Source organism: Alligator mississippiensis, chromosome 1 (genome assembly GCF_030867095.1).
Source record: "Alligator mississippiensis isolate rAllMis1 chromosome 1, rAllMis1, whole genome shotgun sequence".
Lineage (NCBI taxonomy): Eukaryota > Metazoa > Chordata > Crocodylia > Alligatoridae > Alligator > Alligator mississippiensis.
In genome coordinates, this window is record NC_081824.1 from 485,382,811 (window position 1) to 485,407,826 (window position 25,016).

Genomic DNA, 25,016 nt, shown 5'->3' on the forward strand with positions numbered 1-25,016 from the left:
CCTCCGGCGTGTCCACTTCTCCCCATAGCTTTGTGTCATCTGCAAACTTGGACAGAGTACATTTCACTCCCACGTCCAAGTCGCTGATGAAGACATTAAAGAGTATCGGTCCAAGGACCGAACCCTGCGGGACCCCACTGCCCACACCCTTCCAGGTCGAGACCGACCCATCTACCACGACTCTTTGGGTGCGACCCTCTAGCCAATTCGCCACCCACTGGACTGTGCAGTCATCCACATCACAGCCTCTTAATTTGTTCACCAGTAAGGGGTGGTATACCGTATCGAAGGCCTTCCTGAAGTCCAGGTATACGACATCCACCCCTCCTCCTGTGTCCAGGCGTTTCGTAACCTGGTCATAGAAAGAGACTAGGTTGGTCAGGCACTATCTGCCCGCCACAAACCCATGCTGGTTTCCCCTCAGCATAATTTGTCCTGCCGGGCTCTCACAAATGTGAGCCTTGATAATTTTTTCAAATACTTTACCAAGGATGGAGGTGAGACTGACCGGCCTATAGTTGCCCGGGTCCTCCTTCCTCCCCTTTTTGAAAATGGGGACCACGTTAGCCCTTTTCCAGTCCTCCGGGACATGGCCTGTGCACCACGAGCATTCGAATATTCCCACCAGTGGCTCTGCAATGACGTCGGCCAGTGCCTTCAGCACCCTCGGATGGAGCCCATCCGGGCCTGCCGACTTAAAGGCATCCAGTTCTTCCAAGTGACTCTGCACCACCTCAGGATCTACGCATGGAAGTCTGGCGCCTTGCTGCTGCCTCTCTACAACCCCAGTGAGAGACTTGTCGTGCCCCTCGCTTAGGAACACTGAGGCAAAGACTCGTTGAGGAGTTCAGCCTTGTCCCCCCTATCTGTCACCAATTGCTTCTGCCCATTTAGCAGGGGTCCTATTCCTCCCTGGGCCTTCCTTTTACTCCCTATGTATCTAAAAATCAATTTCTTGTTGTCCTTTACTTGGGTTGCCATCCTCAGCTCCATGGTAGCTTTGGGCCGCCTAACTGCCTCCCTACAAGCACGAGCAGAGGAGGTATATTCATCTTTAGTGATCTCACCCTGTTTCCACTTTTTATGTGCTCCCCTTTTGGCCCTTAGGCTGCCCTGGATTTCTCAGGTCAGCCATGGAAGCCTCCTGGCCCCTTTCCCTCTTTTGCCTCGCTCGGGGATCGTCTTGCTTTGTGCCCAAAGGATCGTTTCCTTTAGGCACAGCCACCCTTCTTGGGCACCCATCCCATCAAAACTCCTACTCTGCAGTGCTTCCTTGACTAATCGCCTGAGTGCAATGAGATCAGCTTTCCTAAAGTCTAGCACTTTCACCCTACTAGTTACCTTACCCACTCGCCGTCTTATGTTGAATTCTATCATAAGGTGATCACTGTCTCCCAGATAGCTACCTATCTGGAGGTCCCCTATCATGTCATCTCCCGTTGCCAATACCAGATCCAGTATGGCATTCCCCCTAGTGGGACCATACACCTCCTGTGTCAGGTGGAGGTCCTGTACACAGGTTAGAAACCTGCGTGAGCGATGGGACCTTGCTGTCTGCGTCTCCCAGCAGATGTCCGGGTAGTTTAGGTCCCCCATGACTACCGCCTCTTTAGCTTTTATGGTCTCCGAGAGTTGCCTCAGGAGCCCCGCATCTATTTCTTCCCCTTGGTGTGGGGGTCTGTAACAGACCCCTACCTCCAAATCCTTTTCTCCTTGCCCCCCATGTAGCCTAACCCACAATCCTTCTACTTCCTCAGCCTCGGATTCTGTCTTGATGAGGGTTGATGTATATTGCTCACTGACATAAAGTGCAACCCCCCCCCCCTTTCTTCCCCGACCTGTCCTTTCTATACAATCTATAGCCCTCAATATGTACCGCCCAGTCATGGGATGAATCCCACCAGGTCTCTGTTAGCCCCACTAAGTCATAGGTGTTTAGTGCAAGCAGGAGCGCTAGTTCATCCTGCTTGTTCCCCATGCTCCTAGCATTAGTATATAGGCAGTTGAGCCCTGCGACTGGCGCCTTTGCTGCCCCCCCGCTCCCAGTCCCATGGGGCCCATTGTTTCTTACCTTCTTGTTCCTTACCTGTTCTGTTGTGCTGGCCTCCCCATGGCTTTCAGGTTCCCAATGTTCTCCTTCTTCAGGCTGGGCTGTCCTTGTGGGTGCCACATGGTTTGGTGGTCCACAGCTTCCCCTGCCCTCGTGCTCCCCTCCCCCCGTCGAGCCTAGTTTAAAGCCCGCCGGAGGAGATCCGCCAACCTAGAAGAAAACACACGCTTACCTTTGGGGGACAGTTGAAGCCCACCCCAGCTGAGCATGTCCCTCGTCGTGATGTGCGGGTCGTGGTCCAGGAAGCCGAAGCCTACCTCCATAAGTGCACTTAAGTCCCACAGACAAAGAGATACTCCAGGTTATCTTTAAAATGGACTTAACTCTGCTATGAATGTGTAAAACTTGGATACATCCCAGAAAAACACTGAAGGAGTAGCCAATCTCTGACAGGCGGTAGGGCTGCTCACTAGGGGAGGCATGCTCAACAAAAAAAGGTAGAGCACGCTGACAAATTGCTAACTGATGTAAGATTAGAGACATCCCATCTTGCCCAAGTCATGATAGATGCTGCTTTTAAAGCAGACAAAATTCAAACTTAGAGTACTGCTTGTGTGCAAGTTCAATTATCATTGAATATACATTTTTCCCAGATAATAAACAACATTCAAAATAGAGAATAGCCCCCTGGCTTAGAAAATCATGAAATGCCTGCAACATTTAAGGGAGAGACCCCTATCAAAGTACCTAGATTACCACTTGAGAAGACTGTAATAAAAGAAAATGTCCATTCCTACTGCAGAAAGTAAAAGAGGAAAGCAGAACCACTCCTTACTTGCTAAACACGGAGCTAGGAGGGAGATGCTTGTGAGACTGGAATCTGCATCGCTCCATATGGAAAATAGTTACCCCCGATGGCCCTCAGTATGTAGCACAGTCCCCCTTAGTTCAAATTAGTAGCACCTTAATTAAATTAAAAACCCTATAGAGAAGCTAGCCTCTCAGCCCAACTAACGTAACCTGCGTATATGAGTTACCTAATGTGTCATATATAACAATAGGGCAATGTGTTTGTTAAAAAAAACAAGTCGTTTCCTGCATAAAAATGGTACCACCTAAACTTTGCACAATTCATGTTGCTCAAGAGCTAAAAGTGGAGCCGTTGCTCTACTGCAATTAAGTTACCCTACTATTACTCTAAAATAGCCAGAAACTTCCTCTGAAACTGTACCTCTCAACTTTACGATACCCACTTAATAGGTATCAGATGTAGACATGCCACAGTTAGAAAACAAAAATGAAGTAAAAAATACGTTGCAAAGCCTTGAGGCAAAGGCTCGGCAAGGCACTCAGTTAGCTCTCTTTGCTCGAGAAGGTGGGCAAATCATCAGTCTAGCTGTCAACATGCCCGAGCCATGTAAATAGTATGATGTAATGTGTACTATTTGTGTGACACCAAGTGTCAACTCAACTATGTGGCTAACCATCTTAAGCATCATAGTATTCTGTATTGCCCTAGTGGCAATCTGTTCATGCTATGCAAGTTAAATTTATAAATCCCTTCCCATTTCCCTGATGTAGCGCATGTAGCTTTAGCATTTAAATTGTAGCCATCATAGTGCTTCAGCAAGCAAGGGGTGGAGTGTGACAGCTGAAATTATGTTTGTGCTTGCTAAAGGCTCTATGAAAATTAGACTAAGTGTTTTTCCACATTTGTTTAGATATTAAGCTATATGTTGTTGCTAAAAGCGTAATTAAAATCTAAGATGTAGTGAGGCCTTGTGTCAAGTAAGGCCTAGTAAATTTCTCAAAGGCTTGAAGAAGTAAGGCCCTGTGGTGTAGTTAAAATTACCTTATTAAAGGAATGCAAGGCTTGTACTGCTATTGGTCAGTCTAAGGACAGTTGAAGTAAAAGGAATCTGAGTGGTTGTACGTTATCAGAATCATTCAGAAGCTATAAGTTAGCTGGAATATCTGGAAACCATTCAGAAGGAAGATACAGCACTGTGAAAAGGATTAGTTAGCTGTTGCCTGGATCAGTAGGCCAGTGGACCTCGAGGAGCCCAAAGACTGCATTCCAAGGTCCTTCCCGGTACCCTTCGGACAGTGATGTTCAGGGACACCTGACTTCGCCGAACTTTGTAGAAAAAGAAGCTTGCTGCGTATCAGGCATCAGAGGGAACTGCTGATAAGTTTCCAGCATGAATTGCTTTTGCATGTCATTGCTTGTCTTGTTACTACGCGTACTTGTGAATCACTACCCCTGACCTACTAGCAACACACCTACCAATGCAGCCTTGGATGCCATTGCCCTTCTTTGCAACAAGGGCACACTGCTAGCTCTGGTTCAGCTTCTTGTCCCCTGTCCCCCCAGGTCCTTTTCTGCAGAGCAGCTGCCCAGCCAGTTACCCCCAGCCTGTCCTGGTGCATGGGATTGCTCTGTCCTAGGTGCAGGACTTCACACTTGTCAATGTTGAACCTCATGAGATTGCTTTTTTCATAGATTCACGGAAGTAGGGTGAGAAGGGACCTTGCAGACCTTCTAGTCCAACCCCCTGCCCTGGGCAGGAGAGAAAACTGGGCTCAAATGACCCCAGCTAGGTAATCATCAAGCCTCCTCTTAAAGACCCCAGGGTAGGAGCCAGCACCACTTCCCTTGGAAGTTGGTTCCAAATCCTAGCCGCCCTGACTGTGAAGTAGTGCCTCCTGATGTCTCGTCTGAACCTACTCTCTAACAGCTTCTGGCCTTTATTTCTTGTTACTCTGGGACTTGCTCGGGGGAACAAGGTCTCTCCCATTCCTCACTGGTTCCCCCTAGTAAGTTTATAGATGGCCACCAGGTCCCGTCTCAGCCTTCACTTCTGCAGGCTGAACAGGTTCAGGTCCCGTAGCCTCTCCTCGTAGGGTCTGCCCAATCCTCCAATTTGTCAAAATTGTCTCAATCCTCCAATTTGTCTAGGTCACTCTGAACCCTAGCACTACCCTCCAGCATATCTACTACTCCCTCAGCTTGGGCTGGCACATGAGTTTGCATGGGAGTTTGCATAGTGGGGACATGAAGGGGCTACCAATGAGCACTCAGTCCTGAGTTGGCCCCCAGCTGCCCAATGCACAGCACAACACAGCACAGCACTTCACAGCACACCCCTGGCAACCAAAGCCCACCCCACTCTCAGGAAAGCAGTCCGGCATTGAACATTAGGTAAAGGGAACAAGGGACCAACCCTCCCCTGCTCCACGGAGGAACCCTGGGGAAGCCAGGTAAATAGAGGATCCTCCTACAGACAGCTGTTTGAGCCTGCCTCTTAAACCACAGCAGCAGCAGGAACAGCTGGTGAGGCCCACATGGAGGCACTAACACCCGCCTGGTCTCCTACTTACACAAACACCCAGGCAGCCATGTGACCAGGGTCACAGATGGAGCCCTGGACTCCAGCCTCTGGGGGATACCTGGCACGTCTGCTGAGATCAGAGGCACGGGCACTCCTACTTGTTGGATGTGCAGGTAGTGGAGACCCTGGAGGGCTGGGTGAAGGAGCTACAAGAGGAGGTGCACAGGCTGTGATTCATCAGGGAACACGAGGCAGAAATTGATGCTTACTGCCGGGCGCTGCACCTGGAGAAGAACGTTGGGCTGAAGAGCGGGCCTCAACAAGGTGCCCCAATGGGTGGACACTGGTCATGTGATGACTAAAGCCACAACGTGCATAAATTGCCCCCCAATAAACCTGCACACCAGCTACGAAGCCCTCACACCATCGACGGATGATGCATCTGAGCAGGAACAACCAACCCTAGGAACACTTTTGCCAGGAGCTTGGGGAATAACCAGGAGGAGCTCATCCTCCTGCTCAGTGCAAACAATTATGATGTCATAGGGATAACAGAGACCTGGTGGGACTCCACCCATGACTGGACCATGGGTATAGATGGCTATACCCTGTACAGGAGGGATCGTGTAGATAAAAGGGGCGGGGGTGTAGCTCTCTATGTTAAGGAAAGCTACACGTCCCTGCAAGCCAATATTGGCAACCAGGGTGGACGGCTGGAGACCCTCTGGGTTAAAATCCATGGGGAACACAGCACAGGGGACACAATAGTGGGAGTCTATTACAGACCTCCCACCCAAAGTCCTGAGCTTGACCAGGAGTTTGCCCAGGAACTGGCTGAGGCAGCTTGCTCCAGGACCATGGTTGTCATGGGTGACTTCAATTACCCAGACATCTCGTGGGAGGAAGCAGACCTTACGATGACAGGCTGAGAGCCCTGGGGCTCTTTAGCCTGGAAAAGCATAGGCTCAGGGGTGATCTGATGGCCACCTACAAGTTTATCAGGGGTGACCACCAGTATCTGGGGGAACATTTGTTCACCAGAGCGCCCCAAGGGATGATGAGGTTGAATGGTCACAAACTACTACAAGATCATTTCAGGCTGGACATAAGGAAGAATTTCTTTACTGTCCGAGCCCCCAAGGTCTGGAACCACCTGCCACCGAAGGTGGTTCAAGCGCCTACGTTGAACACCTTCAAGACGAAACTGGATGCTTATCTTGCTGGGATCCTATGACTCCAGCTGACTTCCTGCCCTTTGGGCAGGGGGCTGGACTCGATGATCTTCTGAGGTCCCTTCCGGCCCTAATGTCTATAAAATCTATGAAATCTATGAACCCCACCAAGGAAACAATGTAGAGTGATCAGAGGGTGGGAGACTGATAGGGTGATAGGAGGGTGGGAGACTCCCTGCTGTGGGGCACAGAGGGTGCCATTTGCCATCCAGATCCTTTTGCTCAAGAGCTCTGCTGCTTTCCAACAGCCAGGATTAGAGACGTTATGGAAAGATTCCCTAAACTGGTCCGCCCTAGTGACCACTACCCCATGCTCCTTGTCCATGTGGGCACCAACAACACTTTGAGAAGTAGCCCTGCGAGGATCATGGGAGACTACAAGGACCCTCACCCTCCTTAAGCTGCTGTGCAGTGTCTGAGGCTGGTACACACTGCTGTGCTCAGCTGTGCCCTCCCAGTGCTGGCTGGGCAGGGGCAGTGGGGCCTGTCCTGTCATCATCGGTCAGTTCCAGGTCACACACTACAGGGAGGGTCTGAGTCAGTGCCCTGGGAGAGTGGCTGACCTGCGATACAAACGCTCACTGCCCAGACACAGCCCCGTCTAGCTGCTGTGGGACACATTTCCCACCTCAGACGGAGCAGAATTGGACTGCTGCCAGCTGAGGCTGCACTCAATTTGCTGTGCACAAATAAACTCTGAAGCAATATACCACAGAGGTTTTTGCTCCAGGGCACACCTTCAAACAGCTTGCCCGGGAGCAAAGATCTGTGGAGCAACAAGCCCCAGAGTTTATTTGTTTGCATTGATTGCACACACAGACACCCCCCAACTGATGTCAGCTGATCTCATCAGCAACTCTGCATGTCTTTGTGGAAGGGAAAGGCCCGCCCTGCCCAGGATGGAGAAAAGCTCAGCAACACACTGACCTTATCTAAAGATGAGGAGATTTGGGGAGGGGCATTGGTATGAAGCCTTTCTTTTTAAATATCCTGGACTAGGCAAGGCGCAATAGGAAACGTTCGGGCTGTGTGTTCATGTGGGCATCTTGTTCTCACCTTCACCATTGCAACTTGCAATGGAGGTAGGAGCCATGGCCTGCTAGGCACCTGCACCAGGCACGGGTGCCCTGAGGGCCCCTGCCTGTTGCTGCTGCCATTGTGTACCGGGGCAGCTTGTCATGGGGGGGAATGTTGGAGGTCCCCACACCCCTAGCCTCTCTCACACCTGCAAACTGACCAGCCCAGCTCCGTGCTGCCAATGCCGCCTCCCCCCCCGTGCAGGCTCCGCACTGCCACCTCTGCATACCACTGCTGGTACCAAAGACTGGGACCCACCGTCACACAGATGATGTCCCAGAGGAAAGAGCAGGGTCAGGAAGGACTCAAGGAGGGAGAGCACAGAGCAGAAAACAGCCAGGATGTACCTCCGAGAAGGGATCTGCCATCCATAGGGTGAAAGAGGGGAGCACTTCCCTTAGTCACTGCACCACTCTTCTTGCCCTCATCTCCCTGTGCCCTGCAGCCCTCAGCACCCTCCTGCTCTTTGCCTACAGGGGAGCTGGCAAGGGCATTCTTGGGCAGGGGCAGCAACACCAGGCCCTTCAGCAACCTCCCCATGCCCAACCCCAGCCCCTCTGCCAAAAGCTTAGCTCCCCACTGCTGCCTCCACTCATTGCCAGGGCCAGCTCAGAGCTCTCATGTCCTGCTCCTGTCCCAGGGAACTGCCTCTGGTGCAAAGCCTGTGCTATCTGGGCTCTCGTCTCTGACCTCTGCCCCCAGCATCTAGGCATAGGGTCTGTCACAGGGCTGTGAATGTATCAATTCTATCGCAGGTGAACTGGGTGCTGTGAGGGTATCAGTCACTGGGCTGTTCGGTTCAGTTTCGGATCGAGGAGGCAAAGTTGGGAGAAGGCAAAGGCAAATTTATTATCGCTTACATATACAGTGGTTAACAGAAAGATAAATGTGATAAGCAGATAATACAGTATTTAAGAGCTAATAGTAAATAATGACAACAGATAATAACAACAGATAGATGGATCAATGTGTAGCAGGCCAACTGGGCACTGCGAGGGTATCAACTACCGGGCTGCTCAAAACAACAAATAGACAGACATGGGTTGGCAACTTATCGATAGTCTCTCGATGCCAGGTGCGCCCAAGTGATTCCAGCAAAGTCAGGTGTCCCCGATTGATGCTGTCGGAGGGATTACGGGGGAAAGTCCCTTGATTAGGATCCAATCCTCACTCACACCGGGAGTCTGGCATCCGGGCTGAAACAGCAATGACCATTCTGCTCCCTCCTTCCTGCTGGTCACCTGATGCACATGCTTTTTGTACCCAGTTTTATGCTAATCTGATGGCTTTAGAGCCACTCACAATCTTGCCCTATAGCTGTTACCCAATGGGAATGAAAGGTGTTAAAAATTATCATAAAAGGTTACTACCCAGACCCAGGTTTATCCAACAAGCAAATTACAATGCAGCACCTTTTGGTTTGAAATTGACATTACTCCGCCTAAGCCCAAAACCTTTTGGTTTCATTTGAATATGCTTTCTTGGGATGTGGTTTCCTGGAATGTGTTGGGTGAGCCAGGCAGTTGGATCCAGTTATTATCGTCAAGGCTGAACCCTGAGCATAAACCATTAGGTCAGCTAATCTTGCAGCTACAGCTTTGCCCTTGGGGCCCAGTCAGTTTCATGATTAATCCTAACAGTTAGTTTTATCATTTTGGTTAAACTTATGACAGACAAGTTACATTTGTGGGTTACAAATTTACAAGCTTTATATTAACTAATATTGCCTATTAGGCAAAACACCAAATGCCTCCAAGAAGCACATATTTATTGCTTATTAATGCCTCTGGTTCTGGATGTCACAGGGGTCTCTTGCCCTTGCCCGACTTGGGGGCAGCCGGAGGCAACTATCTCAGCAGGAGCCCCAGAGTGCAGCCCAGCTACCATCCTCGCTCCCGGGGGGGAGCAGTGGTAAGGCCAGACTCCCTGCCAGGGGCCAGTCCCCTGGGGCATGCAGGGTCCTGTGGGCAGCTGTGCAGCACTATACGTCCCGAGGATCTTCATGCAGTCAAATGGCTGTGGCACTTTCAGGAAAGCACCAGTATTCTGAGTGGGAGATTACAATGTGCTGCATTTCACCAGGAGAATATTTTTATATTTCCAGAGGGGAGGGAGGACCTGCCACCAGCTGCACCGCCTTCACCCCTCCTACGGCACTGCACTCACGTAAGGGACTCTACTGCCTCCTGCCCAGGGTTCATTCAAGATGGCAGGGTACGGCTGCACAGTGGGACAGGGGAGTGATGCCTTGAGTGGGACCAACTCCTGCCCCTGAGGCTTAGCAACAGGCTCTGTGGAACAGCGAATCCTCTGAAAGAGAAGGGTCTGGGAAGTCACAGAGAGATCTGTCCTGGAAAGGGTTGCGGGTTCCCACGCCACAGCTCTGCAGAGGGTTCCCATGGCACAGCTCTGCAGAGGACCAACCAAAAGCTACCATGTTCAGTCCAGGAGCTTTGCTAGCAGGGATGTCAAGAGAGAATGCAAGGAAGGGAGGGAGGGAGGGAGGGCAGGGAAGAGTGTCGGTGTGACAGTATTTGGGATCTTGGGGAGCATTGGATTTGCAGCTGAATAAAAGACAATAACCTGTGGCTTAGCAGAGCTGCTGACCAGAAGGCAGAATGGTATGTTAAAAGTAACACTGCAAGACACTTAGGCAAGCATTTTCTGCACAATAGAGTACTGTTGTACGATATATAGCTCACTGTGTACAAGAAACAAGATGTAGACCTCTAGCTATCATGAGGAGATAAAGCACAAGCAAGACCTTGGAGATGGTGAAGACATCAGCAGGAAACTTCAAGTAATGGACAGAAGCAGAGGTCAGGGTTTTAGGCATGCGCTCATAGCAAAAAGACATGTAAATGAGTGACATGCAAAGGCAACTGCATTCTAATAAAGTAAGCCGTAAACAAAGGTGGAGCTTAAGGTGGGAAGGACTAAGGGTGGAGCAAAGGAGAGACAACAGTGGGGTAAATGTTAATGAGCATCAACCAAGGTATATAAATATGAAACAAAATCATATTCACTGCAGCTCCCCTGTTTATTGAAGCTGGCCCAAAGCTGTCTCCACTTGGAATAAAGCAGTTGACAAGCAATTTGTGCATTGATCCACTGCCTCCCTAGTTTTGGGCATCTCACAGAGTCGGGGTCTAACAAACAGCTCAGGGGGTGGCAGTAGCAGCTCCTGGCAGACCCCACTGGGCATGGGCAGCACTGGGAGAGGGGTGATGTGGGGGTGAGGAAAGGCGAGGTCAGGGAGGAGGGTAGGGAATGCTGCCCAGCCATAAATGCACTCCTCCCTCCAAGTCAGGGGCTCATATGCCAGAAGCCCTGGACCAGGAGGAAGGAGAAAGCTGGGAGGCAGCCAAGGAAAGTCCCTGGGTTTCATTTCACGCCAGCTGTCTTGGGGAGGGCACCCTACCGTTAAGGCACTTCTTCCCCTGGGAGAACTATTTTCTTTTAAAGAAGGATGGGGAATGCACAGGCTCCAAGGCTGATGCAAGATCATCTCCTCTTCTCCTTGCCCCGCATGGGGGCTGACTTCTACCTGAGGTGTTTCTCCTTAGCCCCTACCCAAAATCAATCCTTGTGGGCCAGCCCCTGGGCTCTGGACTCCCATTGTTCCCTACAAGGGACACAGCCTGAGCAAAATCTTTCTGCAGTCCAGCAGCATGTGGGTGCTTGTCTGAATGCACCACTGGTGGATGCTGAGCAGGCAGACATCTCCATGCCCTTCCTGCACTGGTGGCAGAATTAGGGATGCTTCTGGGTTTGGATGTGCTGAATCCAGGATGGGATTGGAGAGATGGGTGAAGCTTTTCCAATACTCAGGGCACCCATGTAGTTTCTCCCTTGTGTAGATACACTGGTGTTTGGTATAACCTCGAGGAGTAGGTGAAGCTCTTCCTACACTAAGATCAATGATGTGGTTTCTCTCCTTTGTGGATGCGTTGGTGCTGAGCCAGGCCGGAGGATCGGGCAAAGCTCTTCCCACACACAGAGCACTGATATGGCTTCTCCCCTGTGTGGCTGCGCTTGTGCTGGGCCAGGTGGGAGGAATAAATGAAGCTCTTCCCACACTCAGAGCACTGATACGGCTTCTCTCCTGTGTGGATGCGTTTGTGCTTGGCCAGGTCGGAGGAATAAATGAAGCTCTTCCCACACTCAGAGCACTGATGTGGCTTCTCCCCTGTGTGGATGCGCTGGTGTTGGGTCAGGCCAGAGGAGAAAGTGAATCTCTTCCCACACTCAGAGCACTGATATGGCTTCTCTCCCGTGTGGATGCGCTTGTGCCTGGCCAGCTCCGAGGAATAATTGAAGCTCTTGCCACACTCAGAGCACTCATGTGGCTTCTCCCCTGTGTGGATGCGCAGGTGCACGGTCAGGGTAGAGGACAGGGTGAAGCTCTTCCCACACACAGAGCACTGATGTGGCTTCTCCCCTGTGTGGATCAGCTGATGCCGGACCAGGTCACAGGACCAGGTGAAATTCTTCCCACACTGAGAGCACTGATGTGGCTTCTCCCCAGTGTGGATCAGCTGATGCCGGACAAGGGCAGAGGACCAGGTGAAACTCTTCCCACATACAGAGCACTGATGTGGCTTCTCCCCCGTGTGTATCAGCTGATGCTGGATCAGGTCACAGGACCAGGTGAAATTCTTCCCACACACAGAGCACTGATGTGGATTCTCCCCTGTGTGGATGCGCTGGTGCGTGGTCAGGTGGGTGTATTGGGTGAAGCTCTTCCCACACTCAGAGCACTGATATGGCTTCTCCCCTGTGTGTATCAGCTGATGCCGGACCAGGTAGACAGAGTAGGTGAAACTCTTCCCACACACAGAACACTGATGTGGCTTCTCCCCCGTGTGGATGCGCTGGTGCTTGGTCAGGGAGGAGGACTGGGTGAAGCTCTTCCCACACACTGAGCACTGATGTGGCTTCTCCCCTGTGTGAATCAGCTGATGCCGAACCAGGTCAGAGGACCAGGTGAAACTCTTCGCGCACACAGAGCAGCGATGTGGCTTTTCCCCTGTGCAGATGTCCTGGTGCTGGTCCAGTTTGGCATAATGGGTGAAGCTCTTCCCACACTCAGAGCACTGATGTGACTTCTCTCCTGTGTGGATGCGCTGGTGCCTGCTCAGGTTGCAGGATTGGGTGAAGCTCTTCCCACACACAGAGCACTGATGTGGCTTCTCCCCTGTGTGGATGAGCTGGTGTTGAGACAGCTTTGACGAGGACATAAAGCTCTTCCCGCACACAGAGCAAGGATAACGCTTCTCCCTTGTGTGCATGCACCTGTGCCTGGCCAGGCTGGAGGGCTGCCTGAAGCTCTTCCCACACCTTGTGCAGGAGTGTGGCAGCTGCCTCCTCTGCACAGAGAGGCTGGTCAAGCTCTTCCCACATGTGGCACGTACATGGGGCTTATTCCCAGCATGCTTTATCTTGTGCAGAGCCAGGAGCGAAGGGCAGCTAAAATTTTTCCTGCACTCAGGGCAGGAGTGGGCTCTCCCCCTGCGCTTGGTGGTGGGCTCGTGCTTCCCTCTGAGACCCCCCATACTGCCTTGGTTTGCATGCAGTGTCTTTCTCCAGGGGACCTTTCCTTTCGGCCTCTTCAGGTGTCTCAGCACCACAAATTCTTCCCTGCACCTCGGGCTGTTTCTGGCTTCTTTGCCTTCTTCACTCCAATGCCCAACTAGAGATGGGACCACATTCACTGCTACATTCTCCTGCTTTGGGGGCATCCCCTGGCCCTTGTGCCACTGGTCCTTCCCTGGGTTCAGGGAATCCACCTCACCCATACTCCCCAGGGAAACCCATGGTGGCTTCAGCTTTCCAGGCCCTTCCTCAGAAGCCTGCTCCTCAGTTCTGCTCAGCAACCAGGCATGTCCTGCATGGGAGGAAGAAACACCAGATTAGTCCCTGCCCTGCTGCCAAGGGGCAAGCACTACTACTCCTTCTGCTGGGATGGGCCTCAGAGCAGGACAAGACTTGGCACTTGTATTTCCTTAAGAAAACTAGGTGTTTCTGCCAAAATCCCAAGTGATTGGGGTGCAGCAGTGCCAGGTCCCTGTGCCAGTCTCAGCTTCCCTACTCAGTGGAGTTAGAAGTCAGACTCTCAGGGTTTCTGGCCCAGCTCTCAGCCCCATCACCCAGGGCCCTCCTGCAAGAAACACGTGGGACATGTGCATTTGGACTGTACCTGAATGGCTTCATGTTTTAACAGGCTGAGGATGAGACCAGAGGGATCTGCTCAAAGGAAAAATGAGGCTCTCAAAGGGCTGCTGTATCCCACAGCACTGGTGGGTCCAGGGGCGGATGGTGCTGAGCCTCCACCTGACTGGGCTGACACGCTCCACATGACCCATCTGCAATGCTTGCCCTTGATCTCTGGGAGTCCTGAAAGCAGCATCTGGGTACAAGGGTGAACTGCCTCGGGGTGCATTTCTGGGGCTTGTCACCAGTCAGGAGTGTGTGGTGAGCACTGCTTTACATTGCTTGGTAGCAAAACCCATCACGTTTCATGCATTATCCCTCCAAGAAATGTTCTGGGAGTGGAGGATTGAGAGCAGTGATCTGCTTCCTACCTGTTTCTGGGGCAATGTCTGGTGCAGGGAATGAGCCCATGGAGCTTTCCTCTGCTAATGCATCCCAGGCAGCCTCCACATCACAGACAGCTGCACTGGGACAAAGGCCTTGGCACGAACCCGCACACGGACTCTGGGCTGAGCCTCAGGCTTCGTGACACTCGGGGCCCCAGAGAGGAAACATCACAACATGAAATCTTCTGAATCCCACCCATTCTACCAAACACTTCATGCAGCCCGAGCCCAGGATTACACAGAAATATCTCCCACACCCAGTGGAGGACACGAGGCCAGCACCGCCAAACACTGCTGCCTTAATGTCTAAAGGAGCCATGTGTCAGGTTGTATTGCAGGAGGGAACATGTAATTATTACTATTTAGTTGATATTAAATCAGCAAGGGGCCACGTCAATCCTTGGGGGGTCTTTGGCAAAAATACTACTGACAGTTTCCACAGTTTGAATTTCAGGGTTGGAACAACACCCGTCTGCACACATGACAGGATAAGCTATTTGAAGTCAGTACCCTGAAATGGCAGCACAGGGCAGGTCTGCAGTTTCCAGGCTCCCTTTCACCCTGGGCACAACGCATTTGTGAGAGGGGAGTCGGGTGGAGGGGACAGCCACAACTCACCTGGCAGCACGTCCTCTGACCTCGAGATTTCCCCACGGTTCTCACCACCATGGACCCAGAGCTCCACCTGTCCTCGCTGGATGCGGCAGATCAAGTCAGGTGTGGGACCTCGATATCCTGCTTGGGCAGTGGATAAAGAGAGTTTAACCAGGGCATATCACAGGTGGGGCCAGAAGGGCCATTTGGCCCAGGCCTCTCATTCATGGAGAGCCTCAAATTTAGACTTTGTTAAATAAAAAAGGAACATTTATAACAAATTATTGCATTGTATTATTTCTGTGTTAACAGTGTTAATTTGTTAAATGAAAACATTTAAAATATACCACGAGTTTTGGCATTTCATTTTTTAATATACTAGGAGCCTCAAAAACTGGAAGTGGCTCGACCTCTGAGAGGGCCCGAGTTTAACCATTGGTACTGGATGCAAAATAAGCAACTGAAATTTGGGGAATGGAGCCAATGAACTCAAGGATTATACTAAGTACTTGAAGGACAAGGGAAGATGGACATTTAGGATGGAAGGGAAGGCATAGCAGGGGGAAGAGGATGGTCCTTTTCATCCAGGTAGTGGACGTATAGGCATAGTAAGCAAACTCCAATGCAATTCCAGGCAAATGAGTGGAAATGAGTTTGGACAGGACACACTAGGCAAGAGAGGGAGGAAATCAGAATAACTGCCCAAGGAACAGCTGTTAGTGCATTTTTAGGCACAATGGCTGGCAAATGATATGATCATGGTGAGAAGGCAAAGGGAAATCCCGTTATCAAGGAGGAAGACTCCAGGGAAGGCGGCTGGATCAAATGGAGGAGGAATATATGCGAGTGTGAAATGTGAAAGGGCTGATCATGGACAGAGCAGTGGGGAGCAAAAGGATTTAAGCCACTGGCCAAATGTTCAGTTTCATAGTTGGTAGGGCTGGAAGGGACCTGAGTAGATCATTAAGTCCGACCCCCTGCCATGGGCTGGAATGAATGCTGGGGTCAAACGACCCCAGCTGGGTGATTATCCAGCCTCCTTTTGAAGATCCCCAGGGTCGGGGCGAGCACCACTTCCCTTGGAAGTTGGTTCCAGCTCCAAGCCGCCCTGGCAGTGAAGTAGCGCCTCCTGATGTCTAGCCTGAATCTACTATCAGTCAATTTATGGCCGTTATTCCTCGTTATTCCCGGTAGTGCTCAGGGGAACAGGGACTCTCCCATTGTCTGTTGGTCCCCCTTCACCAGTTTGTAGATGGCCACCACGTCCCGTCTCAGCCTTCTCTTGTGGAGGCTGAACAGGTTCAGGTCCCGTCGCCCCTCCTTGTAGGGTCTGCCCTGCTGCCCCCGGATCAAGCAGGTGGCCTCCTCTGGACCCTCTCCATGCTGTCCACATCCCTCCTGAAGTGCGGCGCCCAGAACTGGACGCAGTACTCCAACTGCGGCCTGACCAGTGCCGCGTAGAGGGGGAGGATCACCTCCTTGGCCCTAGTCGTGATACATTTGTGCTTGCATGACAAGGTACGGTTAGCCTCCCACACTGTGTCAGCACATTCACAGCCCATGTTCATTTGGGCATCAATAATGACTCCAAGATCCTTTTCTGCCTCTGCACTGATGAGAAGGGAGTTCCCCAGCTTGTAGGTATGATGCTGGTTCCTCCTCCCTACGTGCAGCACCTTGCACTTGTCAGTGTTGAATCCCATCCCATTCTCATCCACCCACCCCTGTAACCTGTCTAGATCTAGTTGAAGGCTGTCCCTCTACTCCAGCGTGCCCACTTCTCTCCACATCTTAGTGTCATCCGCGAATTTGAACATTATTTTCACCCCCCATCCAAGTCGGTGATGAAGATGTTGAACAGTGCGGGTCCGAGGACTGAGCCCTGGGGGACCCCACTGCCCACATCTCTCCAGGTCAATAATGACCCGTCCACCTCCACTCTCTGTGTGGCCCTCCAGCCAACTAGTGACCCATCTGACTGTGTAGGAATGAATGCCACAGTTACCCCATTCTCATTAAGAAATTAGGCAAGAGACTGTTAAAACCAGGGAGAAGACAACACCACTTCAGAGCTCACATGGCTCCAGGGCAAGGCAAGAACCAGAGCTTTACCCAGGGAAACGAGGGCTTGGTAGTTCCTCAGCATCTGGTCAGAGAGGTCAACCGGTGACTTCGAAGCTGGTGTTACTGGTTGGCTTTGCATTCCTCAACCATGGTCCGCCCTTCTGCGCAGCAAACATGCTAGGGTGGGTCAGGCTAAATCTCTCCCTGAAAGGTAAGCGTGCATTTCTCTTCCAGGCTGGCTGATGTTCTACGGCGAGGTTTCAACCTAGGTTTGTCGGTGGATGGGGATGCAGAGGTACAGGAGGACACTTTGACGTCAAGGCAGAGGAACACCCTTCTCAACACAGTGGCTGAAAGGGAACTTGGAGTCTTGGGATCTTGCATCTCAAGCAGGTCCAGGGAGGTGATCCTCCCCTCTATGCGGCGCTGGTCAGGCTGCAGTTGGAGTACTGTGTCCAGTTCTGGGAGCTGTACTTCAAGGAGGGATGTGGCTAACCTTGAGAGTGTCCAGAGAAGGGCCACTCGCATGGTGAAGGGGTAGCAGGGCAGGCCCTACTAAGACAGACTAAAGGGCCTGAATCTATTCAGCCTGCACAAGAGAAGACTGAGAGGAGATCTGGTGGCCCTCTATGAACTCACCAGTGGGGACCAGCGGAAAATAGGTGCAGCTCTGCTCCCCGAGCCCCACCTGGGATAACAAGGAACAACAGCCACAAATTGATTGAGAGTAGGTTCAGGCTTGACATCAGGAGGTCATGAGGAGAAGACACTTCAAAAACAAGAACACAACAACACTGCAGGGCTCACATGGCTCCAGGGCAAGGCAAGAAACAGAGCTTTACCCAGGGAAACGAGGGCTTGGTAGTTGCTCAGCATCTGGTCCCGGTAAAGCCCCTTGTCTTCCTCTTCCAGCAGCTCCCACTCCTCCCGTGTGAAATACATTGCCACGTCCTCGAACACCTCCTGGAGCTGCCAGCACAAGCGTTACAGCATCAGTGTCTCCTGCCCCAGCTGTCCCCAGCCCTGTCTGCACTCGCTCTACTACAAGTATTTGCAGCTTAGCCACGGATGCAGCTGTGGACATAGAAGCTTGTGTCTCGGCCTCAGCCCAGCTCAACACGCTCCATTTCCTCGGCCCTTGGAGGCAGCCCAGGCAGCACATTTAGAGGCAGGGAGCTCAGCTCCAGGGACTCTGACCCGGCCTTCCCGTGCCAGCATCCCTGGCTCTCTGCACCCGGGAGTGCGCGCCTGCTAATGCAGCCTGGGGGGTTTGCAACTGTCACCAGAGACGTCCCACTCTTCAGATCTCTCTGCTCCCCAAACTCTTGACAGCACCCCTGGCTCCTCCTGCGCCCTGTCCCAGCTGCACTCCCACCCCCACCTGGAGCGAGTGCCCTGCTCACCTCCATGCTCTGCCCCTGCTTCGCCGGCCTGCCCTGCCCCTCCTGCAGCTGGCCCGGCCCAGGCGTCAGGGAGCCGCTCTGTCCCCGTCTCCCTGGGGAGGGTCTCTGCGGCTCCAGGTTTACAGGCCCTTCCTCTGGAGGCTGCTGATCCGCTCTGCTCAGGGTCCCGGCACCTGCAGGTGGAAGAGAGTGCACAGGTGAGCCCTGGGGTGGGGGCAGGGGAAAGCCCTGCTCGTCTCCTGCACTGGCCTGGGGTGAAGGGAGCTGGAGGCTGCAGTGTGTGGAAGAGCGGGGAGAAGGGAGACACATTGTCCCACAGCTCTTGCTAACAGACCTCCACAGGCACGAGGCTGGAGATGAGCCCCAAGAACCATCCCAGCTCTGGTGGAGATCACAGCACCACGTCCGAGCCGGGAGGGACATCGCTCCCGAGGGAGAAGCCGCTGCGATGCTGGCGCTGCGTCACATCCACGTTTTCAGGGGGGGAAGCAGGGAAATGCACAGGACGGACATGTGAAATGCTGCCGGGGCACCGGGAGAACAACAGCCACGGACGTGTCGGAGCACGGACCCGCCGAGCAGCTCTGGCAGAGATCTGGGGACGCGCCCGGCCCGGGGCACTGCTTGAGAAGCGTCCACGTGCCAACAGCGCCCAGGTCTGCCTGTCCCGGGGCTGCAGCAAGATGGAGGCCTGGGGGGTTGGACCTGCACGGCTGGAAGTCATGGGGACTCCCACGTCTCGTCACCTGCAGCTGCAGGGGTCACTTGTGCTCTTTGTGGGGGAGCCCGTGTGAACCTCGCGCACCGAGCAGGCGGGCAAGGACCTGGCTCCGGGCATGTCGGGGCTCCTCTTTGGGGACATGAGGCAGCTCATCCTGGGGCCCGGGCACTTCCCCATCGCCCGCCCGCCTGCGCCGGACCGCACCACGGGCCTGCGCTGCTGCCGCAGGAGGCGGCAGGGCCAGGGGCTGCACCCCGCCTCGTCCGCCACACGCACGGGGACCCGGGGACGGGTCCATGTGTCCCGAGGGGGGGGGGGACGGGACGGAACACCACGACACGTGCGGTGCAGACGGCACCAACCAGCGCTCTCCCCGGGGGGAGGGGGGTCTCACCGGCGGGGCCGGCTCTCGCTCTCCGCACACGCGTGCTCGGCGTTCCCGGCTGTCTGCGGGGCGCGGGGCGCCTGCGGGAAAGGCGGCAGCACCGACCGGACCACGGACCAGACACCGCACCCCCCCCCCCCCGCAGTGCCCGAGCCGTACTCCTACGACTCCCCGGGCGGGCCTCTGACTCTTCCCAGGATGCTTTGCGGCCGGGGCGGGGCGAGGTCTCGCTTCGTTCCGCCAGGTGCCAATGGCAGAGCGACGGGCTTGGGTCTGATTTGCATATGCAAATCTGGCCCGTGCAACGATTGGAGGAACGGGCAGAGCCCCGCCCCGCGGCTGCCCTCTCTCCGTGCGCATCGCCGCGACCCCGCCCCTCGGGGCCCCGCCCCCGCCCGGCGCTTCCCGCCCTGTCCCCCGGCACGGCCTCGACCCTGCAGGCGGGAGCGGGGGCGGGGCACGGCTGCTTGCGGCGGGGGGTGCGGCCGTGTGCCAGGCTGCTCCGCGACAGACCCTCCCCCGCGCTCGGAGGACGGGCCGTGCCCGCAGGAAGGAGGCGGCTGGGGCGGGAGGTGCCGGGTCCGCGTCCGCCGCAGCCCGCTCGTCCCGGCCGGGGCCGCCCCGGGCTGTGGGACCGAGCTCGGGCACCGCGAGGGGACGGGCGGGGGGGGAAGCACCTGGAAGGGAGCCCGCGGGGCCCCGCACAAAGGGACCACGTTTCTCGGCCGGTAACGCTGAGCGCCCCGGTGTGTGTGTGTGTGTGTGTGTGTGTGTGTGTGTGTGTGTGTGTGTGTGTGTGTGTGTGTGTGTGTGTGGCGGGGCAGCTGCGATCCCACGGGAGGTGCGAGCGTGCTCGGGGCTGTCGGCGGCCCCTCCTGCCAGGGCTCCGCCTCGGGGTCCCGGCCTTGTCCCCGCGGGGCCGCCACGGTCCCCGCCTGGCGCGAGTCGGAGCCCGCGTGCGAGGTCCGGCGGGCGGCCGTGGTGCCCGGCAGGACGCGGGTAGGGCGCACGCCCGGCTCTGGGGCACGGGGCGGTCCGGGCCCGCACCGGCACACAAGCCCGTCCCGGCGAGCGGGCGGGACATGAGCTCTGCTCCGTCCGCAGCCGAGAGCCGGCAGCTCGTGTCAGGCCGGGCCACCCGCCCCCGTGGCAGAGCCGTGTGTGAGCGACGGGGGCGCGTGTGTCGGTCCGTTCCCGCGGCCGCCCCGAGCACCGCTGACCGCAGCGGCGGGTCGTGCCGCACTCCCGGGGCAGGGCTGGGCTGAGCGCCCTCCCCCACACCGACGCACCCGGGTCAGGGGCAGACAGACGAGCCCGGAGCAGCCCTGGACCCGCCCGACTCCTCGTGCTCGTCTCACGCCGCTCCGCGGTCTGCCCGGGCCGGGAGCTCAGGACCCAGCGCTGCAGCAGCGTCCGTTCCCTGCCCTCGCACCGACCCGCTGGGACCGGTGCTGCGCGTGCAAGTGTGTCAGCAGTGACACGCACGTGGCACACGCAGCGTGCCGGCGGGGCGCGTGTGAACTGCAGCGTGTTCTCCGTGTTTCCGTTCAAGCGCACGCCGCGCTCCTCCGCACCGACAGGCATGTCCCTGCGCGTGCACCTGCGCGTGCTGCAGTGTCAGGCGCGTTCACAACTGCCGGCGCAACAGTGCGCGCACCCACGTATAGAAATGCCGTCGGGGACTCGTGCCAGGCGTGCTCACGGCGGAGCTCCTGAGTGTGCAGCACATCCCAACCTCAGGTGTGCGAGGAGATGCTCACGCTGCCTTCCTGGGCCGTGCGCGTGCTGTCCCTCTCCCCGCGCCCAGCAGCTGCGGGTGTGAGCCGAGCCGGGCCGGGCCGGGCCGAGCCGAGCCGGGAACAGGCTCCAGAGAAAGGGGCTGCGCCCTGGAGCCCAGGGGAGCGGGGCTGACGGCAGAAGAGGCAGGCAGGTGCCAGCAGCGCAGGGGGATGCGGCCCGGAGCCAGGGACCATGTCCGTTCACGGTTACATGGGAACTAGGGCAGAGGCCCATCGTTTTTGCACACTTGAATAGACTCAGAGGGGCCGGACTTTCATCCTCAATTCCCTCTGTGCAAAAAGGAAGTTTATTCCCTACCTACACGGAGTTGTTACCATCTTTAATTTTCCCTGTGCTGGATGAAGGGCGTGAGAGCCCAAAAGCTTGCTGGAAAAGACACCTTTTTGTGAGATTTCTTACTTAGTGCAATAAAAGGTATCATCTCTGAACCAAGTCTTCGATTTTTGCATTCCGGGTACCTGGTGATTTTCCAAAGGCCTGAGTACGCTGGTGAGGGGTGGATGTGGGAAGCACGCCCGCACACAAGCACCCGGCCGTGAATACAGCGGGAAAGGCTGGAGAGCAGCTCCCTGCAGGTACGCGGGGGGGGGGGGGACGGAAGAGGTGTTGGGGGCGGTGTGGGGTAGATGGAGACCCCAGGGGGAGGGGAGGAGTGGGGCGGAAAGGCAGGGACGAGGGAGCGCCGGGCAGGTCCCGGGCGGGGGTGGGCATGTGCTAGCCCAGATCTCTGCTCAGAGAGAGAGAGTGGGGGGGGGCACGCCCCCCAGCCCTGTGGGACCCCAGCTCCCCCCATTACCCGTCAGCGCTGCCCCCGCAGGCCGGGCCGGGCGCAGCGGGATCCCGCACCCGGGCTCGGGGGGAAGGAGGAGGGACGGGGCGGGACAAACCCGCCTCCCCGCCACAGCACGTCCTGCTCCTCCCCCCCCCCCCCCCGCCTCCCCCGCACTTCTGGAACCTGCCCGGGACCGGATGGGAGGAGCCCCGCCCCCGGGCACTGCGGGGGAAGATCGCGGGGAGGGGAGGGGGTGCTGCATGGTCGGAGCAGACGCCGGTCCCCGAGGTGAGGGAAGGGGGCTCCTGGCCCTTCCCCTCCTGCTTTGCAAGCCTGTGCCCGGGATGAGGCCGATAAAACTGAGCACCCCCAATGTGGGGGGACAGCTGCGAGCCCACTGCCCGGTATCAACGTGCCTGGGGCTCAGGCCTGTCTGCGGGCACCTGCTCCATGCGAGCGCCGGCCTCTCCTGCCAGGGGCTCTATCTCGGGGTCCCAGCCAGGAAAACTCTCCTTCTCCCTCCATGGGGCAGTGAGAGTCACAGCCCCAGCCCCCAGCGCGAGGCAGAGCCCAAGTGTGAGGTGCCTGGAGAGTCCTGAGCGACCCCCACACACCTGTCAAAGTGTGGTGAAAGAGCCCAGAGCACGACTGGACCAGCAAGATGGCTTCGTGCTCATCTCTAGCAGCTGCTCTTAGGACTGCCCAGACGGAGAGCTCAGGATTGGGCGTGAGGGGACTCGTCCCAGGCAGCCTCGCTGGTGAGCTCCTGAGCCTGGAGCACAGCGCCAACCTCAGGTGGGTGAGGAGATGCTCGTACCACCTTCCTCGGGCCCTGTCCATGCAGCTGTACAGATGAGGCCTTAGAAAACCTGCCTCTTGGCTGGTCTGAACCCTTCACTCTGGAGCACGGAGTCATGCAGCTCCTTCCCCAGCACGCACGTTGCATGTGCCGCACTCAGACAGAGCTCAAGCACCACTGCAAACATGGACTGGAAGCTGATGGGCTAAGGGACATTAGCATGGCAGGCTGCACTGCCCTCCACCCCTGGGGCTGGCATGCCTAGGAGCAGGACTGCTGGACCTCACAGAGTACCCAGGTGCCAAGGCCCAGTCCTGCTCAGAGGCTCATCCTAGCCCAGGGGAAGAGCACCTTTGCCTGCAGGACAGGGACCACCCAGGTCTCTCTCCCACCCAGCAGGTGCTGGGGTGCTGAGCTGAGTCGAGGAACAGCCTCCAGAGGAAGGGCCTGCATCCCTGGAGATCAGGGAAGCGGGTTTGCCCCAGGCCCAAGTGGGGCTGATAGCAGAAGAGGCAGGGCAGGTGCCAGCAGTGGAGGGGGAATGTGGCCGCGAGCTAGGGACCATGTCCAGTGCACGGTTAGATGGGAACTAGGGCAGAGGCACCGAGCTCCCCCAGGTGCCTGGAGAGAGAGTGGGCAGTTCTGTGGACATGTGGCACACCCATGCTTGCACGAGAGAGCTCAGACTGGGGAGAAGTTGTCCCTGGCAGTGATGGCAGGAAGAGCTTGTCTTTCCCCAGCCCCCTGCCACCATGAATGAGACCCATGCGGGGGTGGGACCTTGTGTCTGCACTGCGGTGGGAAGAGCTTTGTGTGGCAAAGTCATCTGGCCCAGCACCGGTGCCGACTCCTGAGGGAGAACCTGCATAGCGGCTCTAGGTGTGGGAAGAGCTTCCCCTGGTCCTCCCCCCTGGTTTGGCACCAAAGCTCCCACTCCCTGGGAGGGACTTCACTGCTGCACTGACTGCGCAAGGGCTCTGGGCCCCTGGTCCAGCCACACTGCATCCAGGGATGGGGGGTATGGGGTGGGGAGATATGGGGTGGGGAGGGAGCCCTGTGCCAGCTCTGCTGAGGTTCCCTGCCAGGTCTCCAGAGGGCTGGAGTGCAGAGCCGGGCTCCCACTGGCTGCTCTCACTCCAGCCTGCTGGCACCAGGAGCCAGGCCAGCCCTGCTGGGGAGGGTGAACGTCCACTGGCTGTAAGGTTCCCCTGGGTGCTGCTAGCTATAGAGATGGCAGCCCATGGATTGCATGCAGGGATCCTCTTCATGCTCCCCTCTGCAACTGGGACAAGCTGTAGCCTCCAGGCCTCGAGCCCATATTCATTGCTGTGATGGGACAAAAGAAATAAATAATCAACTTCCTGGGGGTGGGGGGAGGGGGTCCAGCTAATGTGCACCAGAGCAGAGCAACCTCATCTGGGCTGGGACAAGAGGGCCTGAGTCAGAGCCCAACAACCCTCCTAACCGTGTCCATGGAGGGGTAACACAGGAGTGAGAGTGCAGGTTGTCAGCCCTGACCCTGGGGGGGCGGCCATCCTGCCACACAGACGTTGGCTGCCCGGGCACAGCCGCGTCTAGCTGGTGTGGGAGACATTTCCCCTGCATCACCATTACCCCCGCATACAGGGCTGTGTTTCATGCCCCTCCCACCCTTGCCCAAGGGGAAGGGCAACAGCTAACTGCCCCCTGGGCTCTGAGACAGTTTTCCCTTGGGCCTTAGGGGAGATTTGGAAAATCATTCATGTCCACAGGTGTCTTGCATCTTCCAGGCTGGAAAGGAGCCCCTCATCTGCAGCCCTGGTTGGGGCAGGGGTTTGGTGGATCTGTTTGTCCTGTCACCACTGGGGCAGATCCCAGGGGCCTAGGTGGAGGTGGGAGCAAGGGGGGAAAGCCTCCTGCCCCTCGGGCACCAGAGACCTGCCCTCAGAGCCCCCTCCCAGACACAGCCCTCTGCCCCTCTGGGAGGGGGCCATAAAGGGCCCAGTTTTCTCCCCACAGGGCGTATCTACATACAATGTTTACTGCAGAGCTGCTTGACTACTTCTGCAGGAAACGTCTTTGCATCTACACGTGCGCCCCTATTAGGGCACACAAAATGAATCAACTCTGGAGCAGGCAAGTGCCAGTCCGCTCCAGAGTTTTTTTCATGTGTAACAACACACTGCTGCGGCCAGCTGCCAGCTAGCCT

At 55.8% G+C, this 25,016-nt stretch overlaps 1 protein-coding gene across 1 annotated transcript; it reads right to left on the bottom strand.

The window, feature by feature from the left end:
* Positions 1-8,515: 8,515 nt before the first annotated feature.
* On the bottom strand, positions 8,516-19,629 carry LOC109280194 (zinc finger protein 345). Its single transcript, XM_059725477.1, has 5 exons — positions 19,467-19,629; positions 18,352-18,524; positions 17,791-17,917; positions 14,909-15,025; positions 8,516-13,578 (listed from the first exon to the last, which is right to left on the bottom strand). Exons 2-5 carry the CDS (start codon positions 18,355-18,357, stop codon positions 11,609-11,611), a joined length of 2,220 nt encoding a protein of 739 aa, XP_059581460.1. The 5' UTR covers positions 18,358-18,524; positions 19,467-19,629; the 3' UTR covers positions 8,516-11,608.
* Positions 19,630-25,016: the final 5,387 nt, after the last annotated feature.

Excerpts from the sequence above, each read along its gene's own strand:
- LOC109280194 (XM_059725477.1), bottom strand. Across the intron at positions 15,026-17,790 it reads CCAAGCCCTCGTTTCCCTGG|GATATCGAGGTCCCACACCT; the intron begins GTAAAGCTCTGT and ends CTGCCCAAGCAG. Across the intron at positions 13,579-14,908 it reads GTCAGAGGACGTGCTGCCAG|GACATGCCTGGTTGCTGAGC; the intron begins GTGAGTTGTGGC and ends CCTCCCATGCAG.